This window comes from Diceros bicornis, chromosome 16, assembly GCF_020826845.1.
Source record: "Diceros bicornis minor isolate mBicDic1 chromosome 16, mDicBic1.mat.cur, whole genome shotgun sequence".
Taxonomy (NCBI): domain Eukaryota; kingdom Metazoa; phylum Chordata; class Mammalia; order Perissodactyla; family Rhinocerotidae; genus Diceros; species Diceros bicornis.
In genome coordinates this window covers 63559472-63578622 of record NC_080755.1, presented here as the reverse complement: position 1 = coordinate 63578622, position 19151 = coordinate 63559472, and the positions used below count along the sequence as shown (strand labels likewise).

The window sequence follows — 19151 nt, the reverse complement described above, 5'->3', positions numbered from 1 at the left end:
TTAAAATTGGTTAGAAGCTACAAGAATAAAGAACTTCTTCTTCTGCCTAAAATGGAACATTTTATCAACAATGTTTAGCAAATAGATGAATGTCATTTGGAGTGTTGAGCCAAATACATCACCAGAAGAGAGAGCACAAAGATCCACGTATATAAGGGATAAAATGTCATTTCAGATCAATGAGGAAAGGACGGGTTATATAATAAACGGCATTGAGTCAGCTGCCTACTACATGGGGGCAAAAATAAGTTTAGATTCCTACAGTTCTACACCATACAAAAACAAATGCCATTTGGATTTTAAGATCAACATAAGGACACTCACTAAATTATAAAAGTGCTAGAAGAAAATATTTTTATAATCTTGGTTGGAAAGAGCTTTCCTAAGTAAAATTCAAAGCCCAAATGCTACAAAAAGATACTTCATAAAGTTAAAACGGCTATATAGTATAACACATCATAAATGAAGTTAAAAGAGGGCAAAGAAATGGAGAAAATATACATAACATATATAAAAGCAAATGATTACTATACAGATTACAAAATGAGTACATATGATTAATAAGCAAGAAAGAAAAATCTCAAAAATTAGATAAAGAATATAAGCAAGAAATTCATAATTGGAGATCTACAAAGAGTTATGCAAGCCTTAAAACGTAATCAATGACTCTAGTAACCAAGGAAATACAAATTAGACCCTAAGGTAACAGCCAAAATTTAAGAAGATTTATAATGTTAATTATTGGCAAGAGAAATGAATACCACTGGTAAAAGCGTCAGATAGCAAAGGCTTTTGGAAGACATTTGATGACAGCCTTCAAAATTGAAATATACACATACTCTTGGATTTAGGAGTTCAATTTCTAGAAATTACCCACAGAAGAATTATTTAACCTTTACTTATAAAAATTTGAAACAGGGTATCTGTTAATAGAGGAATGGGTCATTAATTTATGGTGAACCACACTACAAGATTCAATACTGCTGAGAGGTAAGGGTTAACTTGCAAGTCTGCATCCCAGAGTAGGAGTTGGTCTCCTACAGAGCTCCATGGAAGCCAACTACATCCTGGTAGACTGCTGAGAGGGCACAGGTTGATCAGAGGAAAAAAGACAGTATTCCCCAACCATGAACAGCTTAGTGGTGTCAGAACAAAACAGGAGACCTGGTAGGCCAGGTCACTAGATTGCTCGAACATAGCCCTGAACACACACCCAAGCAGGGTAGTACTCTCTGAGCTGTGGAGCTGAAAAGTCCCATAGCCCAAGGGCTGGAGACTTCCCAGTCTGACGTCCACCACTGCAACATCTCTGAGTGTTGCTGCAGAGGACAACAAGAAGGGGACAGGCTGAAGGGAGGAACAACGGCAACACACCTGTCTCTGTGAATCTCTCCCAGCCAACGCCGTTGAAGAAGGCCTGGTGTATGTGCTACTCATCACGCATCCTTATTTGTTGAACAAAAGCCATTCAGTCGAGTAAGGTAGATCTTACGTACTACCACAGAAAAACTTTCAAGACATACTATTAAGTTAAAAAAGATAAAGCAAATCCCAGATAAATGCATATATGGGTGCTTCCAGCTTTTTAAAACTACATACCTATACTCATATAGATGCATTGGGTATTAGAAGGAAGCCTGGCAAACTATTGATGGCAATTATCTTTATGGAAAGGTTTCCAAGTCAGAGAAAACTTTTATGTTTGCTTAGTATGTTTTTGGATCATTTGGATTATTCACAAGAATATATTTAAATTTACCTCATGTAAAGCAAACATGATCAAAACATGCATTTTAAAAACAACTGGATGGGGCCGGCCCCGTGGCTTAGCGGTTAAGTGTGCGCGCTGCGCTACTGGTGGCCCGGGCTCGGAACCCCGGGTGCGCACTGACGCACTGCTTCTCTGGCCATGCTGAGGCCGCGTCCCACATACAGCAACTAGAAGGATGTGCAGCTGTGACATACAACTATCTACTGGGGCTTTGGGGGTAAAAATAAATAAATAAATAAATAAAATTATTAAAAACAACTGGATGGATTGTATAGTATTGTATAGAATGTAAATGTTATAAACAATAAAAGAAACTGAGATAAGTTGGGAATAGAGGTGGAAATCCTTCAGTGCAAAGATTCTCATGTTTACACAGAGATGATTCAATGCAATGAACCAAGTAAAAGATTTAAGTAAGGTAAGTCAAATTATACAGGTAATCACTTGGAAAACCAAAAGGAATACTATAATAAAAACAGAGAAAAGAGGAGAGGTATAGCAGAAGTGAGGTAATTGAGCTAATTTCCTGATTGATGCTGCCTATAAACCAAGAAACAGAGGAATAAGCAAAGTAGTTAGGTTATCCCCAGCAGGACAGAAATATGAACATTTGCAAGTGGTTATCTTGTGGGGAATAGGGTGACAGGAGGGCTGGGAATGAGGTGTGGTCGTAAGACTAACTTTTCAAATGATAAAGTTCAAATTGTAAAAATAATGTACAATAATGGTAAGTTTTATGGGCATTTAAGTAAAATAGATATTTAAAAAGAATGGCGTATTTCATTACTTACAAAATTTTCTAAAACCTCTTTTTTTTTTTCACTAAGATAAAAAGAGTTTATAGATGTCAGAGGTAATCACAAAATACAATCTCCTGACTATTTTCTACAAGAGCAATATTTAATTGGACAACTTCTGAATCATCCTGCTCTAAATTCTACAATTTTTTTTTCTTTTTTCCTAACTGGTGGCTATTTATTAAATAGGATAATTCCTATCGGATCACTTATTCATTATTTCCTGCTTCTCATAAATCCCAATTCTTTGAAGTCAATTGCTATGACAATAAAAGCTGATGTACGTGAATTTTTTGTTATAATTGCTCAGTTATAATTATGTTAATGCTTGTTGTGTGATGTAAGGTGATCTGCATCATCTGATGCTAAAATAGAGCAGTGTCTTATAAGAAAAAGGAACTTGAAAGTCAGCAGAGAAGTTGACGAAAACCGATGCATTATTGACTGTGTTTCACTACTCCGGAGAGGATGTAAGTCTCCAGGTTTCAGGTTATGTCACCTCCCAAGTCTTCATGGCATGCTCAGTGTGCAGCTAGTACATTAACGTGTGCTCCTGAAGAAGCTACTGAATGGCAGCCACAGCACCGGCCTCCGTGTCACCCACAGAAGGTCTCTGTACATCAGTACATCTAGGTGCTGGTCTGGAAACCACGGCAGCAAGGCTAGCCTTTCAGACCCACTGGGAGGTACTTTCAGAACAGAGGTAATCTAAGCCTACTTATTGCTTTGGTTTCTGTGGAAAGTCTATGGTTAAAAGAAAAGTCTACTTTCACATGTATTGACATTATTTTCAAAATGAATTTATTCAACATATATTTTATTCAGTGCCTATTACAAAAAAAAAACATACAAGTGAATCATTTTGGTTAGGTCCTCAAAGAAAAAAGATTTGATAGGAGAGATAAGTCATGTATATGAATAACTATAACAAAAGGCTGTGCTTCATAAAATGAAACTTTTGAAACAGTTGAAAATTCCACCTGCCTACTTACAGAACTGCTGCACCCCCCTTCAGTGATGTCTTTAACGATAAAGGCCTAAAATTATCTGGCTTTCAATTATTCAAAATGCTTTACTAACTTCGACTAATTTCAAATGATATTAACTGCACACTTAGCTATGACACAGCACTGCCTTTGACAGGTTTATCACGTAAGAGTTTTGCATACTGTTACACTGATCCTTCTATTCCCAAGAGTATGTATAACTTCCCATCTTTTCTTCACCATTCATGTTCCCACATTCAGGTCCACTTAAATTACTTCTCGATTCAAATCTCTGCTCATGGTATCTAAAACCAATAAGAGGAATAACCTGCTTTAAACCTAACATCCTCTTTCCACCTTCCACTCTACTGGAGAACAATGAAAATCACAAGGAAGAAATGATAGGAAGAAACACAGAACTTTGTCTCTAGAAACCCAAATTATTTTGTTAGAATTTAACATTTCAAGAACAGTCCCCCTCATATACTTTGTGTAGTAAGAAAGCAAGACCGTGACTTTAACACGTGGCCAGACTCAGCCTGTCCTCCATGCCGCATGAAGGGAGAAGGGGCTGTTGGCAAGAGCAAACCCAAGAGAACCTTGATTTTTCATTGATTCTTCTTCTTTAGCCCAAAGAGAAAAAATACATTTGATTAACTGTTTCACTTCTTAATATACTAATATATTATCAGTCTAGAAAAGGAGGAAAAAAGCAACTTGTTTTGAGAAAAGAAGTGCAACCTAGTAGACTTTCATGTGACACTAAGTCAACAAACTAAATGCTTATATAAGTAAAACTAAACTTAATAGGTTTAAGCAATTATCAGATGCCTTATACTATGTCCTTCTGAGAAACTAATATCCTCAGTCTCTTAGGTAAAATGTCTGTGTAGCAGACATTAATGGTTGCCTATCCTTTAACAAAATAGAAATATCAGCATCCTGATTAGTCCAACATGATGCCCACAGGGCTTTGGGAAAAAGGCCTCGGTGGCCAAAGTTTCACATACTTCACTTAAACAAAATTACACATATTTATTTACAGCAGGAATTCTATGAGTCATTAATACGCTATTCATTACGAGTCTGAAGCAGATGGACAAAGAGCACAATACAGAGAGTGTTTCTCAAACTTATTTGACCAGAAAAATATTTTTTCAAGGCCAAGCTAACAATACTGTTTACAGTTTGTGATTTGTGAAAATCAGACTGTCGAATTAGCCCTGCATGTTGTTCCTCTTCCCTCCACTATCTGCCTGGCTAGCAACAACTGCTGGTGGAAATTCCCTCGTTGTTACCTTGCCACTGTTTGTACTGCATCTTTGAAATAAATATAGCCCCCACCCCAAATCATCATCTCTCTGTTATTTATTTCCTTACAGGATGGGTTTTATTCTCTCCTCTTCTGTTAATTAGCTAAGCTTAGTGAAGTGAAATGCTGTAAAGCCAAGAAAAGTATGTGGATGAGAAGCCTTCTGAAAAAAAAGATCTTTACTAAAAAAGTATAGTATAGTGCAGCCTGACCATCCTTCTAAGTCCAAGTAATCATTCGAATCGCATTTGCAAGAGAGGCTGAGTAGGAGAAAAAGGTGTACAGAGACACATTCACAAACAGGCCTGAACTATATCAAGTAGTATGCTTACCAAACTTTGGCTTGAAATAAGTCACCTACAAAAAACACTACTTTACAAATCAAGTTTTATATATATACACAGGCATGTATGATAATTTATTGTAGCTTTTTTAGTTGAAAGCTTTTCAAATTTAAGGTGATATAAGTAAAAGTTCTCCTAAACCAAAAATGTTTCACGATATTTCTGATAGCCTAGGCCAGAACTTGGCTTTACTTGGGACGACCTAATAATGTTGAAGAGAGAAATTAAAAGGCTCCATTTAGAACACCAACAACTTTCCGCATGCACGCATAGAGCCTGGTTCACTGGGTGGTTTTGCAGACCCGATCTCTTAAGTCACCACATGCCCACAGACTCTGAGTCTATTGGGGTGGGGGAGGAGGCTGCTGTAAAATTTTAAACACTTTTTAAGTGGCTGAAAGGAGACTGCATCCCTCACACCTGGCATATTGGAGGAACTGGCCAGTAATTCACCCAATGTAGGATTATTGTGAGGAGGTGCAACAAATAATAAGACAGAAAGTTTATTTTCTGGCTCCTCTCTCAAGGATTAATGCTACACTGCCATAGGAACGGCGAACTTCCCTATCTTTGAAGGTCTTCTGAAAGAATTCTTCCCTGGCTCTAACTCTACTCCTTACAAAGCTGAGTTAAGTATATATTTACTTGATAGTAGATTTAAAATGCATACTTTATTAATTCTGTCAAATTCAGTCCTATCAAGGAGCATTTAAAGCTTTTATAATTCTAAAGTTATATGATCACTTTTGAAGAAAAAGTTAATAGAAAAGAGTCACTGATGACGAGGGGTCATTCAATTTATTCAATAATCTATGTCCATTTTTACAAAAATGCTCCACGTAATCCATTTAAAAATAATAACCGGTTCATTTCAGTCCCTGCACACAATGCTTCCCTTTGTCCCTTGTAAGTCTCTCAAATGTCTTATTTTAAAGGAATATATAGTACTCCCGGAAGACATTTTCCCATTTCTATTCTCTCCGACTCCTGCGAGCCCTTGTTCTGTGTGATAAGGCAATCTCCTCCGGGATCGGAGCTGTGTAGTTTCGCACCACGAGTGACAAGGACTCGACTTGAATAACTGCTGTGCGCAGGTTGTAATTATGTCAGCTGGAGTGTTGAACAAGGGGACTGATTAATGTGAGCCCCGGCCCAGGCGCAATCCCTATCAAAACCTCAGCGCAGGCCAGCAGTGGGGACGGGTTAAAGCAGAAAGACAAAACACGCTGCATGGTCCATGATAGATGAATTGCTCCAACAGTCTTCAGGCAGATGTTCCGGGACAGTATAATATACAATTACTCTGCCTTATCACTTTCCCAGGGACAATAAAGCTTCCTCCTTCTATAGCTCATGTGAGTGAAGGCAAAATTCGTTTTACTTTTACAACACTGACTCACTTATCATGGTGCCTTGACTGTGCTTTTACAGCTAAAGAAAACATATATTCCACTTTTAAACCAAAAAAAAAAAAAAACCTTAAAAATAAAACTGGACCCTTGTTCTGAATCTCTTTTACATTAGAGCACACAACGTTTTAAAAGATTGTTTTGTTAAAAATGGATGCAAGGAAGGTAATATACATGTGTGTATGTGTATGTAGTTAAAAACAAGTACATATAACTCAAGAAGTAAGATTGGGATTGTATAATCATTACATTCATAACATCATTTTTCAAAGGCCGTATAGAAATCATTAATTGGAAAGAACACGTAATTAAAAAAAAATATATGCTGATATCGCCCATACATTTCTCAGGCACAGGCACACGGCTCCTTGAGTGTGAGACATTCCGAATGACTCACTTACTCATTAGTGCCATTCCTACTCGGCGTCTTTGAGTCCCTTCCTCCTTAAGAAAGCTGTGTTAGTCTAAAAAAGGGAGGCTGCCTCCATTATTTTAATAACATTTAATAACATTGTAGCCAATGCCAAAATGAACCTACTTCAAGAGCACTGTGTGATTATTTGTACTATCTCTATTTGCACCAAAAATTGGTGATGAGATATACAGAACTACCTCCATTTGCAAAGGGAAATGCACTTTTCATTTTTAAAGTTGAAAAACAAGCTAAAATCAAAACTTGAAATGCAGCCATAACCATCTTGTGGTGACCATAATTTATAATGAAACAAAGCAGCAAAAATTCCAATAGAATCAAAGGAAATCCATACAAAAATGTTAGTGAATGCAAAAAGAAAAGCATACATCAACCTGTGGGGCAATAGATATGACTTATTTCCACTTTTTAGTGGTTTAGTACAACTGACACCAACACTCAGCAGTTATAATACACCCTAAGTCATGAAAATAAATCATGTCCCCTATCTCACCCTAAGGAGTGATATGTTTGCTTTCTTTTTTCATATGATACACATACTACCTCCACTACCCACACGATCCTTATTATTATTACCTTTCTCTTGGTAGGATCATTCCAGTAGTTATATGTTTCTAGAAATATGGCAATTCGAAGAAGGTAGAGGTCAATCTAAAACAGTCAAACAGAAGTTTTAGCACAAACGGACACAGGAAATATAATTAAGTCCAGGATTGGTAAGAGAGTCATACCATATTTATGATTACTTGGAGTAAGTCAAACAAAGATAGGTGAAACTAATCGAATGGGCTGTAAATATACGAGGGAGTCAGGTGTCATCACAATAAACGACCGTGAGCAACTCCACTGGCTTATGATGTCATCAGAGTGGACTGTTAGATTTACTGATCTTAGGAAAACCTGAGACATTAGCAAAAATTATTTAGAATAAGTCATAGAAAAGATGTCACATTTTAAAAGAGCACACTTGAGTGTTTGTTAAATGATTAGACTGAATTGTTAGCTAGCGTCAAGCGAATTTCTGAATTACGATTAACAGTTAAAGTAATATAGCCTTTTGTGAAAATTCTTCATATAAAGCAAATAAAATCCCAATGTTTTGGTATGTGTCGGGGGAGGGCAGAATAATACCATTACACAATCTCTATGTTCTTGATTCAAAATTTTAAGCACAGCCAAGGTAAAATTTGGTGCTTTGCAGTACCCCAAAACGTGGCAACACTGTTACAGCAGCTACACAGAGAGATTCAGAGGCTCTGAAGCCGAAGTTCTCCATCTCAAGAGAGAGGCCTCACGGTGGGAACAGCGAGGCACTGCTCTGACTCGCGATGCCTCCACCAAGTCACAGAGGATTACTCCAACACTGCTGTTACCAGTACCCCTTTCACCTCACAAAACCCTGATCTTACATGTCCATCCTAGCCATTAGGTATACTGCAGCGTTAAACTTCACTATTTTAGTTGGCTCTTTCACTTTGGCATGTAAGCATTTAAGTAAAATTTAAAAAGCAATCTTAAGCAAACTAATGAAAACAAACACACAAATACAATGTACATCCATCTATCTGCCCTTCTAGCTACCACCACCTCCCCAAGTGTTTTCACAGAGCAGCCTTCAAAAACAAGCTCCTTCAAGACCAGTCAACACGCATTCTTACCATTTCTTCACCTCTCTCCACTTAACTGGTTTCTGTTCCTACCACGTTACTAGAACTGGTCTTCCTGCGAGAACCAGTGACCTTCTTGTGACTAAGGCAGGTGAACTGCACTGTTCTTATGTTACTGAACATCCAATGGCTGAGCACTCTTTGCCTGTTGCCTGGGGGTCCCTTCCATTTCTGGGAGGCTACTTCTCAGTACCTCCTACACTTGCTATTTGTCCCTCTGCTTTTTTTGTTTTCCACATTTTCTGAGAAAAATATCAACCACATCAGTGCCTTCAAGTTTCACACATTTCAGTACTGACCCATACATCTACTGACACATTTCCATTTGGATATCCCACAGGCATTTTCAAGTTAACATATCCCAAACCATACTCATCATCATTTTGCTAAAGGGTATCTTCCTCCTCCAGTAGTGAGGACCTCGCGAATGTCACCGTTGCTCACCCAGCAGCCCTGGCCAGGGCATCTAAAGGATAGCATGTGTCTTCCTCTCATCCTAAATTCGTTCATTTGGTCCCCATATCCATTCATTGTACCTCTTAACAAGCATCTGAATCGGCCTCTCTCCATGCCTTGGCTCTGATGTTAGTTTAGGGTTAGGCACCTACTATTTTCTCCCTGCACCAGTGCAACTGTCTTTTAAATGATCTCCCATCTCCTGCTGTGTCCCTCTCTGTCTCACCATTTGCACTGTATCAGTGATCTTTGCAAAGCAAAATGTGAATATGTCCGTTTCCTGCTTAAAATTCTCCACCGGCTATTTAACACCTTTGGGGTAAAACTCAAACTATCCAGCATGGACTAAAATGCCCACATGTACTTCTTGCCGCCCTTCACCACATAATGTCGTATATGCCCTACAATCCAGGCTGGCTCAAGTGAGAAGATAACTTAAAATCAAATGAAAAGTATCATTTGGGAGTGGAAAGTAGGACAGAGTCTTGCTATTAACTAAAATTAAAGCAATCTGAAGTTTTTAGAACAAAACAAATTTCTCAAATTTAAGTATTAACCACTTTATCCCAAATGATTCTGTCCAAGAGATTGATTTATTGAAGCACAAACACTAAAAATTCACCACATTTTCTCTCAATGGGAAAATTCTGATTTGTTTTATGACATTTCATATATTTGCTAAAAGTTGTAATTTAAGATGAAGAAATAAAGCATTGAGGAAAGAAAGGTCAGTAAAGTTAATCAACATATATTCAAAACTTACACAGCAAGAGATCTCTCAACTGTGTCATAGCTGATATAAAAGATACAAAATGAGGGACTAGGGTTGTTTAGCAAGATTCAAGCCAAAGAATTAAGAGTAAGGAATTAAAGTTTAAGGGGTAAGAGGAAAGGTTAATATCGGGTTAAAATTCCCTGTAAGGAAAAGTATCACTTTACATATGATGTTATCAAATGACGGATTCCAGTTTATTTTAATTACAGCTCACTGGTAGTTCTGTAGTAAGGGACAACGTGACATTGTTTCCTAAAACAAAGGAAAAATCCAGGAGTACTTCTTGTTATAGAACTTCTCACAAATAGCACTTCTCATAAATAGGAAAAAGCCAACAGAGTTTATGTGACATTCCCTTAAGTAAAATAAAGACGTGACGTTTGTAAAAGATGTAATCTTGTGTTTACAGACATTCTTAAGGCAAAGCCCAAAACATACATATGTGCTACCACATCGAAGGTAGCATCTCATGCCATTAAACGGAGTTGAACATAGAGGAGAGCTGCAGACAGACACTACCGTTACTCCTGTGCCTCATACAAACTAGCACATCACCATTTTCTAAATGTTCCAAGCTCTTCTTTCTTTCCCCTTCTTTCTTCCACAGTTTTTTACAGGCCCTAGGGAGGCAATATTTCAGAATATGTTGAAACAAAGGATCTGAAAACAAAATGAAACTAACATCTTAGCACTCTCACTGAACTAATGACAATTGGTCAAACTTTCATACACTTCACAGCTATTTTATTCTGCTTTGTTATTTCTCTCACACCCACGTTTGAGTTTGTGACATCACCCACACACTGGAAGGTGCCCCTGATGTTCCACTGACTGCTGTCAGCCCCTTCGGGTGATTACAGAGCTTTCCTAATAAGCTGCATTGTCAGAGCCTCTGATGTTAGAGATATAGATAGTTACAGAGTCAAGTGTTTTGTTGTGTGATAATAGCTCTAGTGTCTGAGGAATAACTTATTATGCAAGAGATTATTGCCCAAAAAAAATTTTCTATTTTTTTCATCTCTAAGGCCTTTCTTTCTACCACAATATATACAGATATATCTAACTACCACCCCAGGGACTGTCCATAGTAATTCCTTGTAGAAAGACCATCCCCAAAGATAGTTTTGGTCCTTTTATAATGACTGGATTTGGGATTCAACCACAGCAGGTTAGATAAACATGTTTATCTAGATTCTACTTTCAGAGATAGCAGAGGGAATGTATGGTCACTTTGTGTTCAGAATGGCTCTTTTAATTAATCTGTGATCTCAGTGCCTATTGCAGCTATACCAACAAACACAACTTAACTTGTACTGATAAACAAAACGAATTATCTTAGATGTTTTTTCCTTTTAAAGACATCTGAACCAATCTGTAATTTTTAATGCTATGGAATCTATTTGTTTTCAGGTCTACAGATTTTTTTTTACTTAAAGGAGTTTTGTTAGATGAAAATTTACCAACATCAATTAAAGGCCTGACATAAATACTCATGCTGTATCAGCACACAGCCTGTCAGGCTGAAACAAAAATCGTAAAAAGCCTATGTGCTTGGGTGTTACAGAGCAGGGGAGAGAAGTATGAGTAAAACATGGTATGTATAAAAAGAACATTAGACATAATAGAGATTATAGAAAATACAAAACCACAATTAGAATTACTGAGCTTAAAAAAAAATGCACTAATGAAATGGTCAGAGAAAATTAGGGGATATTTGTTCAGAAAGAATTCAATTTCTTTCTGAAACGGACAGAAACATTAGGAAAAAAAGGAAGAATAAATTTACATCCAGCAAAACTTTCATAATTCATGATAGAAAACCTGAAGACACAATTATATCATTTTGTTAGAGGACCCCTCAAAAAATCCCACCTAAACTTACCAGAAACATCTACTCCATGTGAAAGATAGCACAGGTCCATAAAGTATCACCTTGAAACATGCTAGGAGTTCTGAAGCAATATTTGCACTGGCCAATAACCAAACATGGTCTCACAAACCAGCCACGATATTGACATCTACCTGTGGCCAGCTGAACTGTGTGAAGGTAGCAAACAGGAAGGGCAATTCACCAGGAGCGAGCACTACATCCATAAGACAATGGACACATTCGCCTCCCAGAAGAAATTCACCACAATTTGAAGAAAGCCTTGGAATCACCATTATCCTAAGAAAAGTTTGGCAAGTAACTGGGTTTTTAGGCTTTCAAACTAAACTTTTCAACCTAGTACATTTGTTTTTTATTCCATTACCTGGATTAGCAGTTACAATAGAGTAAAATATAAAGAGATAATAGACGAGATAAATGAAATAATGAAATAGTATTGATTAGTACTTTAAATGACAAAAATAGTGGGGTTTTTTTTCTTTTTTTCTTTTGTTTTGGTGAGAACATTTACGTCCTATTCTCTTAGCTAATGTCAATTATACAATACAGTGTTACCAACTATAGTCACCATGTTTTGCATTTGATCCTCAGACATTATTCATCTTAGAACTGAAAATCTGTACCTTTTTACCAACCTCCCCCCAGTTTCCCCAACCCCCAGGCCCTGGCAACCACTTTTCTGCTCTCTATTTCTATGAGTTTGACTTTTTTTTTTTTTTTTTAAGATTCTGCTTATAAGTGATATCATGCAGTATTTGTCTTTCTCTATCTGGCTTATTTCATGGACAAAAATAGTTTTGATTTAAAGTCTATTCTGATATAACTAGGCTTGTGGCATCAATCAAATTGCTTTAAATATAAATTGTATCTAATATTAATACTAGATATTTTCATTTGATTATTTTTACGTAGTATTATTATTCTTTGAGAACTTTAAAATCACCCAAAAGAAATAAATGCTACCTCTAATTCTTTAGAAAAAGAAACGCGAGTTGTTCGTTTTGGTGTGTATAATTTCACTTCTCTCTTGGTGTATATAATGCTCTGCTACATAGACAAACACTTATTTTTTCTCGTTGTCCTTATTCAGAGTAAGTCCGAGTTTGTTCTATCCATTGCTTCTCCTGTGCAACCTGTGAACCTGCACAGGAAGCCGAAGGAAAATTGAAACTCTCTGAAGAGACTGTCCAAAAGGAGAAAATTGTCCCCTGTGGAGTTAGTCCCCTAACTCAGGATGCTGCTGACACAAATGGAAGACAAGAACAGTGAATCCCATTGTACACTGAATTCTTAATGCCACACTACCTGAGAAGGTTTGCCTTATTATTTAATTATGCATAATAAACAAAATGATTATTTAGTAAAGTTACATAAAAATTCATAATATTATCTAAGACCTGAAAAAATTTTCATAACTGACACACTTTATAGAAATATATGTTTGAGAAATTAATACAAACTTTAAGGGGAAATAAAGAATTATCATAAGTACAGTTTTTCATCATTACATCTTAAAACTACCCTAAAAATGCTTTCAGCATCATGCAAAGTTAAGACAGAATTCAATTAAATTAAAAGTATTTTTTGACAAAAATTTTCTAGGATACACACACACAAACACACACACGGGTTTCAAATGGTTGTGACAAAGAGCAAATTCTACCTCCTCCAGCCACACGTGTGAAAACTAACTGAATTTGATTATACGAAATACTAACAAAATGTTTACATGAGCAATAAAAGAGACAGTAGCGAGTATCACAAAAAGCACATTTCTAGTTGAGATACCACTACCTGGGTTAAATGTTACATCAAATATTCTTAGCCTCCCCCTTAGCCAAAAAGGAAAGAAAAATCTTCTCGAGATCAAAATCTAATGTATTAATGACTTCTATTGAATACGCTGGCCAAGAGCTAAGTAAACCATCAAGTAGGGAAAAAAAGTGTATTCCTACAAGTTTCGCAAAACAATGGAGTGAACCTTTCACGAGGCAGGAATTGTAGATTTTATTCCTCAGCTCTATAACGTACCATATTTTAATTTGGGTTATAGTTTCAACTAATCAAAAAAGGAATAAAAATAGTGAATAAAATGAAAAGTAGAACAGTAAAAAATTTTTTTAAAAAGATTGTATGTACGATTAAGATTGGAAGTACTAAGGTACTTAGACAGTTGAAGAAAAACCCGGCCAAAAGTAGTCTTAAGGAATACCGAAGTTATTCCAAGATCAGTAATAAGAATGCAATAAATAAATGATCAAACTGCTAGAGTTTGGCTCGAAATTTTAGTTTTCTTTAATTTACTAAACGACATTTAAAGTGTAACACAGGGTTATCCTTAATATTTTTAATACTGCACGTAGTATTGTGTGTCACTTTTCATGACTTATCAGTGGTTTACTGTTTAATATGCATTTATTGTATTTCCCCCATAAGTCCTAAAAAAAAAAAAGAAGCCAATGAAAAGATAAATTTCACGTAAAAGAAAGCCCAACTATGGCCATTTACTCTTATGTAAAAGCCAGTGTCATCAGTGAAATAGAATGCAGTTTGCTATTAATAAGTTCTATGGGCAAAGAAAGACTTATATTATTAGAAAAGGTACTTACTATAACATATTAAAGGTTTTCCTATTTCTCTCATTAATATATAGAAGTGACAATTAATACATATAGGGAAATTAAAATATACAAAAATGTTAGACTGTTTCTGTTTTAACGTAGAAACAAATCTAAACAATTTTCTGCATAAATAACATGGTAGGACAGTGTGCTATAAATCTAAATTTATGCTTTGAAATTATAACGAATAGTAATTAATGGTGAAAAAGTTTTGGAGTAATGATAAAATATACTGATCTGTAATGGATTAGACTTTTGGATATTTGAGACAGTAAAAGCTTAGGAAAGGGGTACATGTTTACATCTAAATAGAATGAGATGTCATTGCCTAAATTAATAATGCCAACTTGAAAAATAGCCCCAGGTTCAAAACACCAATTATAAAATTCTTTTGTAAACAAATCTATATTCACATTTTTCATGAATAATTATAACTACTAATATTTCTCCACTAATGTTCAATTTATAAAATGAAAAATACATTTTCAAATGAAATTTAAATAATACTTCAGTGTCTAATGATGGTAACTTACCTGCAAATAAGTGTTAATAATGACAAAGACAGGAATACCCTACAGGAATAATTTTTATCTATCTGTATTAAGCAAATAAAAATCTAAATGAAAAAAGTTATTTAAGTATTGTAAGCAATAAAATATTATGAGAAGATACCAATAAGACCAATATGATCATATCTTCTTAGGAAATATGTGATCATCTTATAGATATTTTTATTCTTTGGAAATCATACGTATTCAAATTTATTCATCTTGTGAAGGAAGATATTCTCTTTGTTGTTGGGAGGTAGATATGGTAAACATTCTGTTCTTCCTATGCTATGCAACGAAAACAATCATTTTGAACTCCACTATCTGCACATTTTCAAATCTTTTGCTCATCAACAAGAAAACAAAGATATCTGTTGTAAATTCCACATTTCATTCATAGTCCCTACCTTGAACTTTTTTGTACTCCTGGTCAAGGTTAACTTGTCTCTTGCTCACTTGTGAAAGCAGACCTAACCATATGTACACAGAATGATAAAACTGCCTTATGAACAGAAAATGCTCCCACTATTCACTTTCAATAATAATCAAATAATTAAAAGTTTTAAATAAAGATAAAATCACCCTTTTATCAAGGGCTTTAAGCATTTCAAAAGCAAATTTAATAGATATCACTAGATTTAAACATCTTGAGTATTAATTCATAGGACAGTGACAATATTCTTAGAATACACAATCTCCTTTTCACTGCAGTGCCTGACAGAGGTATAATATGGATGGGATCCAGCTGGCTCAAAAGCACTTCTACACGGAAGTGATGCTATTTCAGAGCGATAACTAGAATAGGGGACAAGCAATATGACCTCAACCTTAGCAAAAGTATAATACAATTTCAAACCAAGGAAACCTGAAATACTTTGAAATATGTTTATGTATGCTAAGACTTAAAGCAATGCTGTACAAAGACAAAGCACAGTACTGATCAGTGAAACAAAATTCAAATCTCAACCTTTGTAGTCATACAATTAAAAGCCTTAAATCACATTTCTAGGACTTTCTTCAAAAAAAGAATCATGGATATGCACAAAGATTTAGGTATAAGCATTAGGTATAAGTAAAAACATGAAAACAGCCTAAATGTCTAAACATTAAATAAAATGATTGTTTATCAATCTAACTCGAGGCCATGCAAGTATTAAAATTATATTACAGAAGAGCAGTTTTCAAACTAGACAATTCGAAACTCTAAGGTATTTCAGTAATTATGCAATAATTGATTTTGCATTTGATATATTTTTAACAACTTCATAAACTGAAAAAAAAAAATCCATCATGGTATGTATTATAAATAAATTTAACATACGGAAAGCCTTCATTGAAACTCTTGTATTACTGCACTGAATAGTATCTTGAGGGTGTAAGGAGAAGTAAAACCTATAACCATCTCAAGTACTGACCTGAGATGAGAATTAAAACAAGAGTGGAGTGTATCAGCCAGGCTCTGGCTAAGTAATTTCACTGTGTTTCTCATCTCATATAAACCATGATCCTACAAGGTTGGTACCAACCACCCTTATTTACAAATGAGGAAGCGGCTGCTCCCTGAAGCTAAGTGATTTCAGTGAGGGTTGCGCTGGCTCCTTCACAGGCCTGAGCTCTTGACTACACCCTCCTGCCCTGCACTCACACCAGGATCAAGACATCAACTGGACACCAAGGCTAATCCAACAGCAACTGTTATCAGCGACTCCGCCATTTGAAAATTTTTTGCTTGTCAAACGTCTCATATGATATTTTTTAATGTTATATGTAATATTAAATATTTTAACTATGAGATCTGCTTATAAGTGGTAGATATCACTTTTACTTATTTTATATATTGGGTCTGTATATGATGTTGTTTGAAATAATAGTTCTGCTACTTAAAAATAACAGTTTGAAAACCATAGTTACACAAGATTAATGAAACAGGTAGTTACAATTTGTTAAGTGTGAAAAATAAAATTTATAATGAAACAAAAAAAGCCACCAAAACAACAACTCAAACCTCACGCATAGAGTACAGACTGAAAGGATGTAATCCTAACAGCTAAGAGAGATAATTAGGAAAATTTTTATAATTTTCTAATTGCTTTTCTGTGTTTTACAGGGAAGGCAGCCACATATCTGACCTCTTTAACAAGGAAAAAGAGCAGTCTATAATGTTTATTCTTTAAAGAACTCATATTATCAGCACCTTAAAATTTCTATGTCTACCTCTAATTGGATCACCATTTTACCAAATTTCCAAGAAACACCAATCTAGTGTTAAGCAAAGATAGAACTCATAAAATGTTGAATGAATGAATAATTAATGAATGAAATATCTGTAATATCTCTGTACTATTAGATGACCTTTAATATAAAACTTAATGCAATAATGAGGATAATAATAGAGATTATGGCAATATATTTACTGAATGCACAGGCTACATCCACAGGAATACGAAAATCTATTTTTTAATGAAGGTTTCAGGTGTAAGGTATATATTCTAACATTGAACATTATAAAGATCTCAGCTGCGTTAAAAGAACCACCCTCAATGTCTCCTTGTCAACATGAGTAACAGGCCGTGAGATCTTCAGCTCCAGGATGAAGAAGGCTCACACTCCGATTCAGGCCCCAAAGTTCAGCTGAGTAAGTTCCAAAGACAGATGTCATTCAACTGCCTGCAAACGCTGTGGTGTCTCACCAACCACCTCCTGAGCTGCGAACTCACTCTCACCGGCTCCAGGTGCAGCTTGATCTAGCTGCAACCTTCACTCCCTGTCTTATTTTCCACTCTGCCCTCTCTACATACCTTTTCATGTAGTAAGACAGGATTCTTTACCGTTGCCTGAATATGTCTCGTACTTCTCTGCACCTGCGTGAGAAGTATGCCTTTGCAAAGTAACTGTGCAGTCTGGCAGAGATCACGCAGCCATTGTGGGCCTCAGTGAGTGGACTGAGCACACATGATCTCTAACATGCTCTCAGCACAAAATGCTACACTGTTGCATGACCTCCTGCATCCTGGTAGAACATACACGTGTCTCTGAAATTTACCCATCTTTTAAGCCACGGCTGAAACACTGTCTCCTCAAGGAAGACTTCATTGTGGCTGAACTTGTTGCTTCTCTATGCACTCCCCTGGCCTCTTTAGTTACCCACTGAAATGTGTATTAATATTATTTGTGAATATTATAAGTCACCTATTATGCCACAATATCCGTAAAGGCAGGAAACATTTGTTATATTGTCTTCATGGCCTAAACGAGTGCTTCACTCATAGTAGATGAGCTACCAAATGCAAAGAATAATTGATTAATTGGAACAGATCCTTACTTTGGCAAAGAAGTAAAATCACCTGAAACTCAGGTGTACCAAAGGATTATAAAACCTAAATGTTAAGATTATAAAAAATGGAAAAGAACTTTACAATCTTAAAAAATCACAAAAATTAGGGGGTAAAAGAAATTTTCAACCTAATAAATGAATCACTTTAAATTGTGCTAATTCGGGTTGATCAGAAAAACTATCCTTTTACGGTGAATTTAACAGGATTTAGTCCGTCCTGGTGACCACTTGATTCTCCTTGCTCAGTACGGAGCCATTACCTGTAGTCGCACCAGGGGCATCTGTAGGGCTTCTCTCCGGTGTGTACCCGTTTATGCCGAGTCAGATGAGACTGGGTTGTAGAAGCAAAGTTACACTCATCACACTTGAAAGGTTTTTCTCCTGTAATATATCAAGAAGTGTTGTACATGAATAATTATAAGAATTGGAAATGAAGGGCTAAACCTGTTCTTGACAATTTAAAAGAATCTTATTTCCATGAAATTGTAAGGATATAGTTCATACACATATTCAGGACATTTGAATATTCACTCTAGAGTGAGAAAGTTAGAAGATACCAGTGACTTTTATTTCTAGCTTGGAAAAGAGGCAGAGTACGTACTCTGTCGCTCACACGTGGCTCACACTAACAGGAGTCTAAGCCTCAGCACTGTACTTGGAGTCCTTTAACAAACTGGTTACATTAGAGCCATCAAAAAAATCTCAGTAAGGTTAAAAACCACAGAAAAGCATAAAACAGAGATATACTTTAATTATGTAAAATTATTAAAACTTATTAAAATCTTAAAGTGAAGTTTAAGTTTCATATAA

The 19151-nt window shown here is 35.9% G+C and overlaps 1 protein-coding gene across 2 annotated transcripts in view; it reads right to left on the bottom strand.

The window, feature by feature from the left end:
- Positions 1-19151, bottom strand: part of ZNF407 (zinc finger protein 407) — a 450319-nt gene that overhangs the window by 149844 nt on the left and 281324 nt on the right. For both annotated transcript variants that reach the window (XM_058557310.1, XM_058557311.1), the window contains one exon: positions 18602-18722. In XM_058557310.1, the coding sequence (XP_058413293.1) occupies positions 18602-18722 (121 nt within the window). The remainder of the gene's footprint in view (positions 1-18601; positions 18723-19151) is intronic.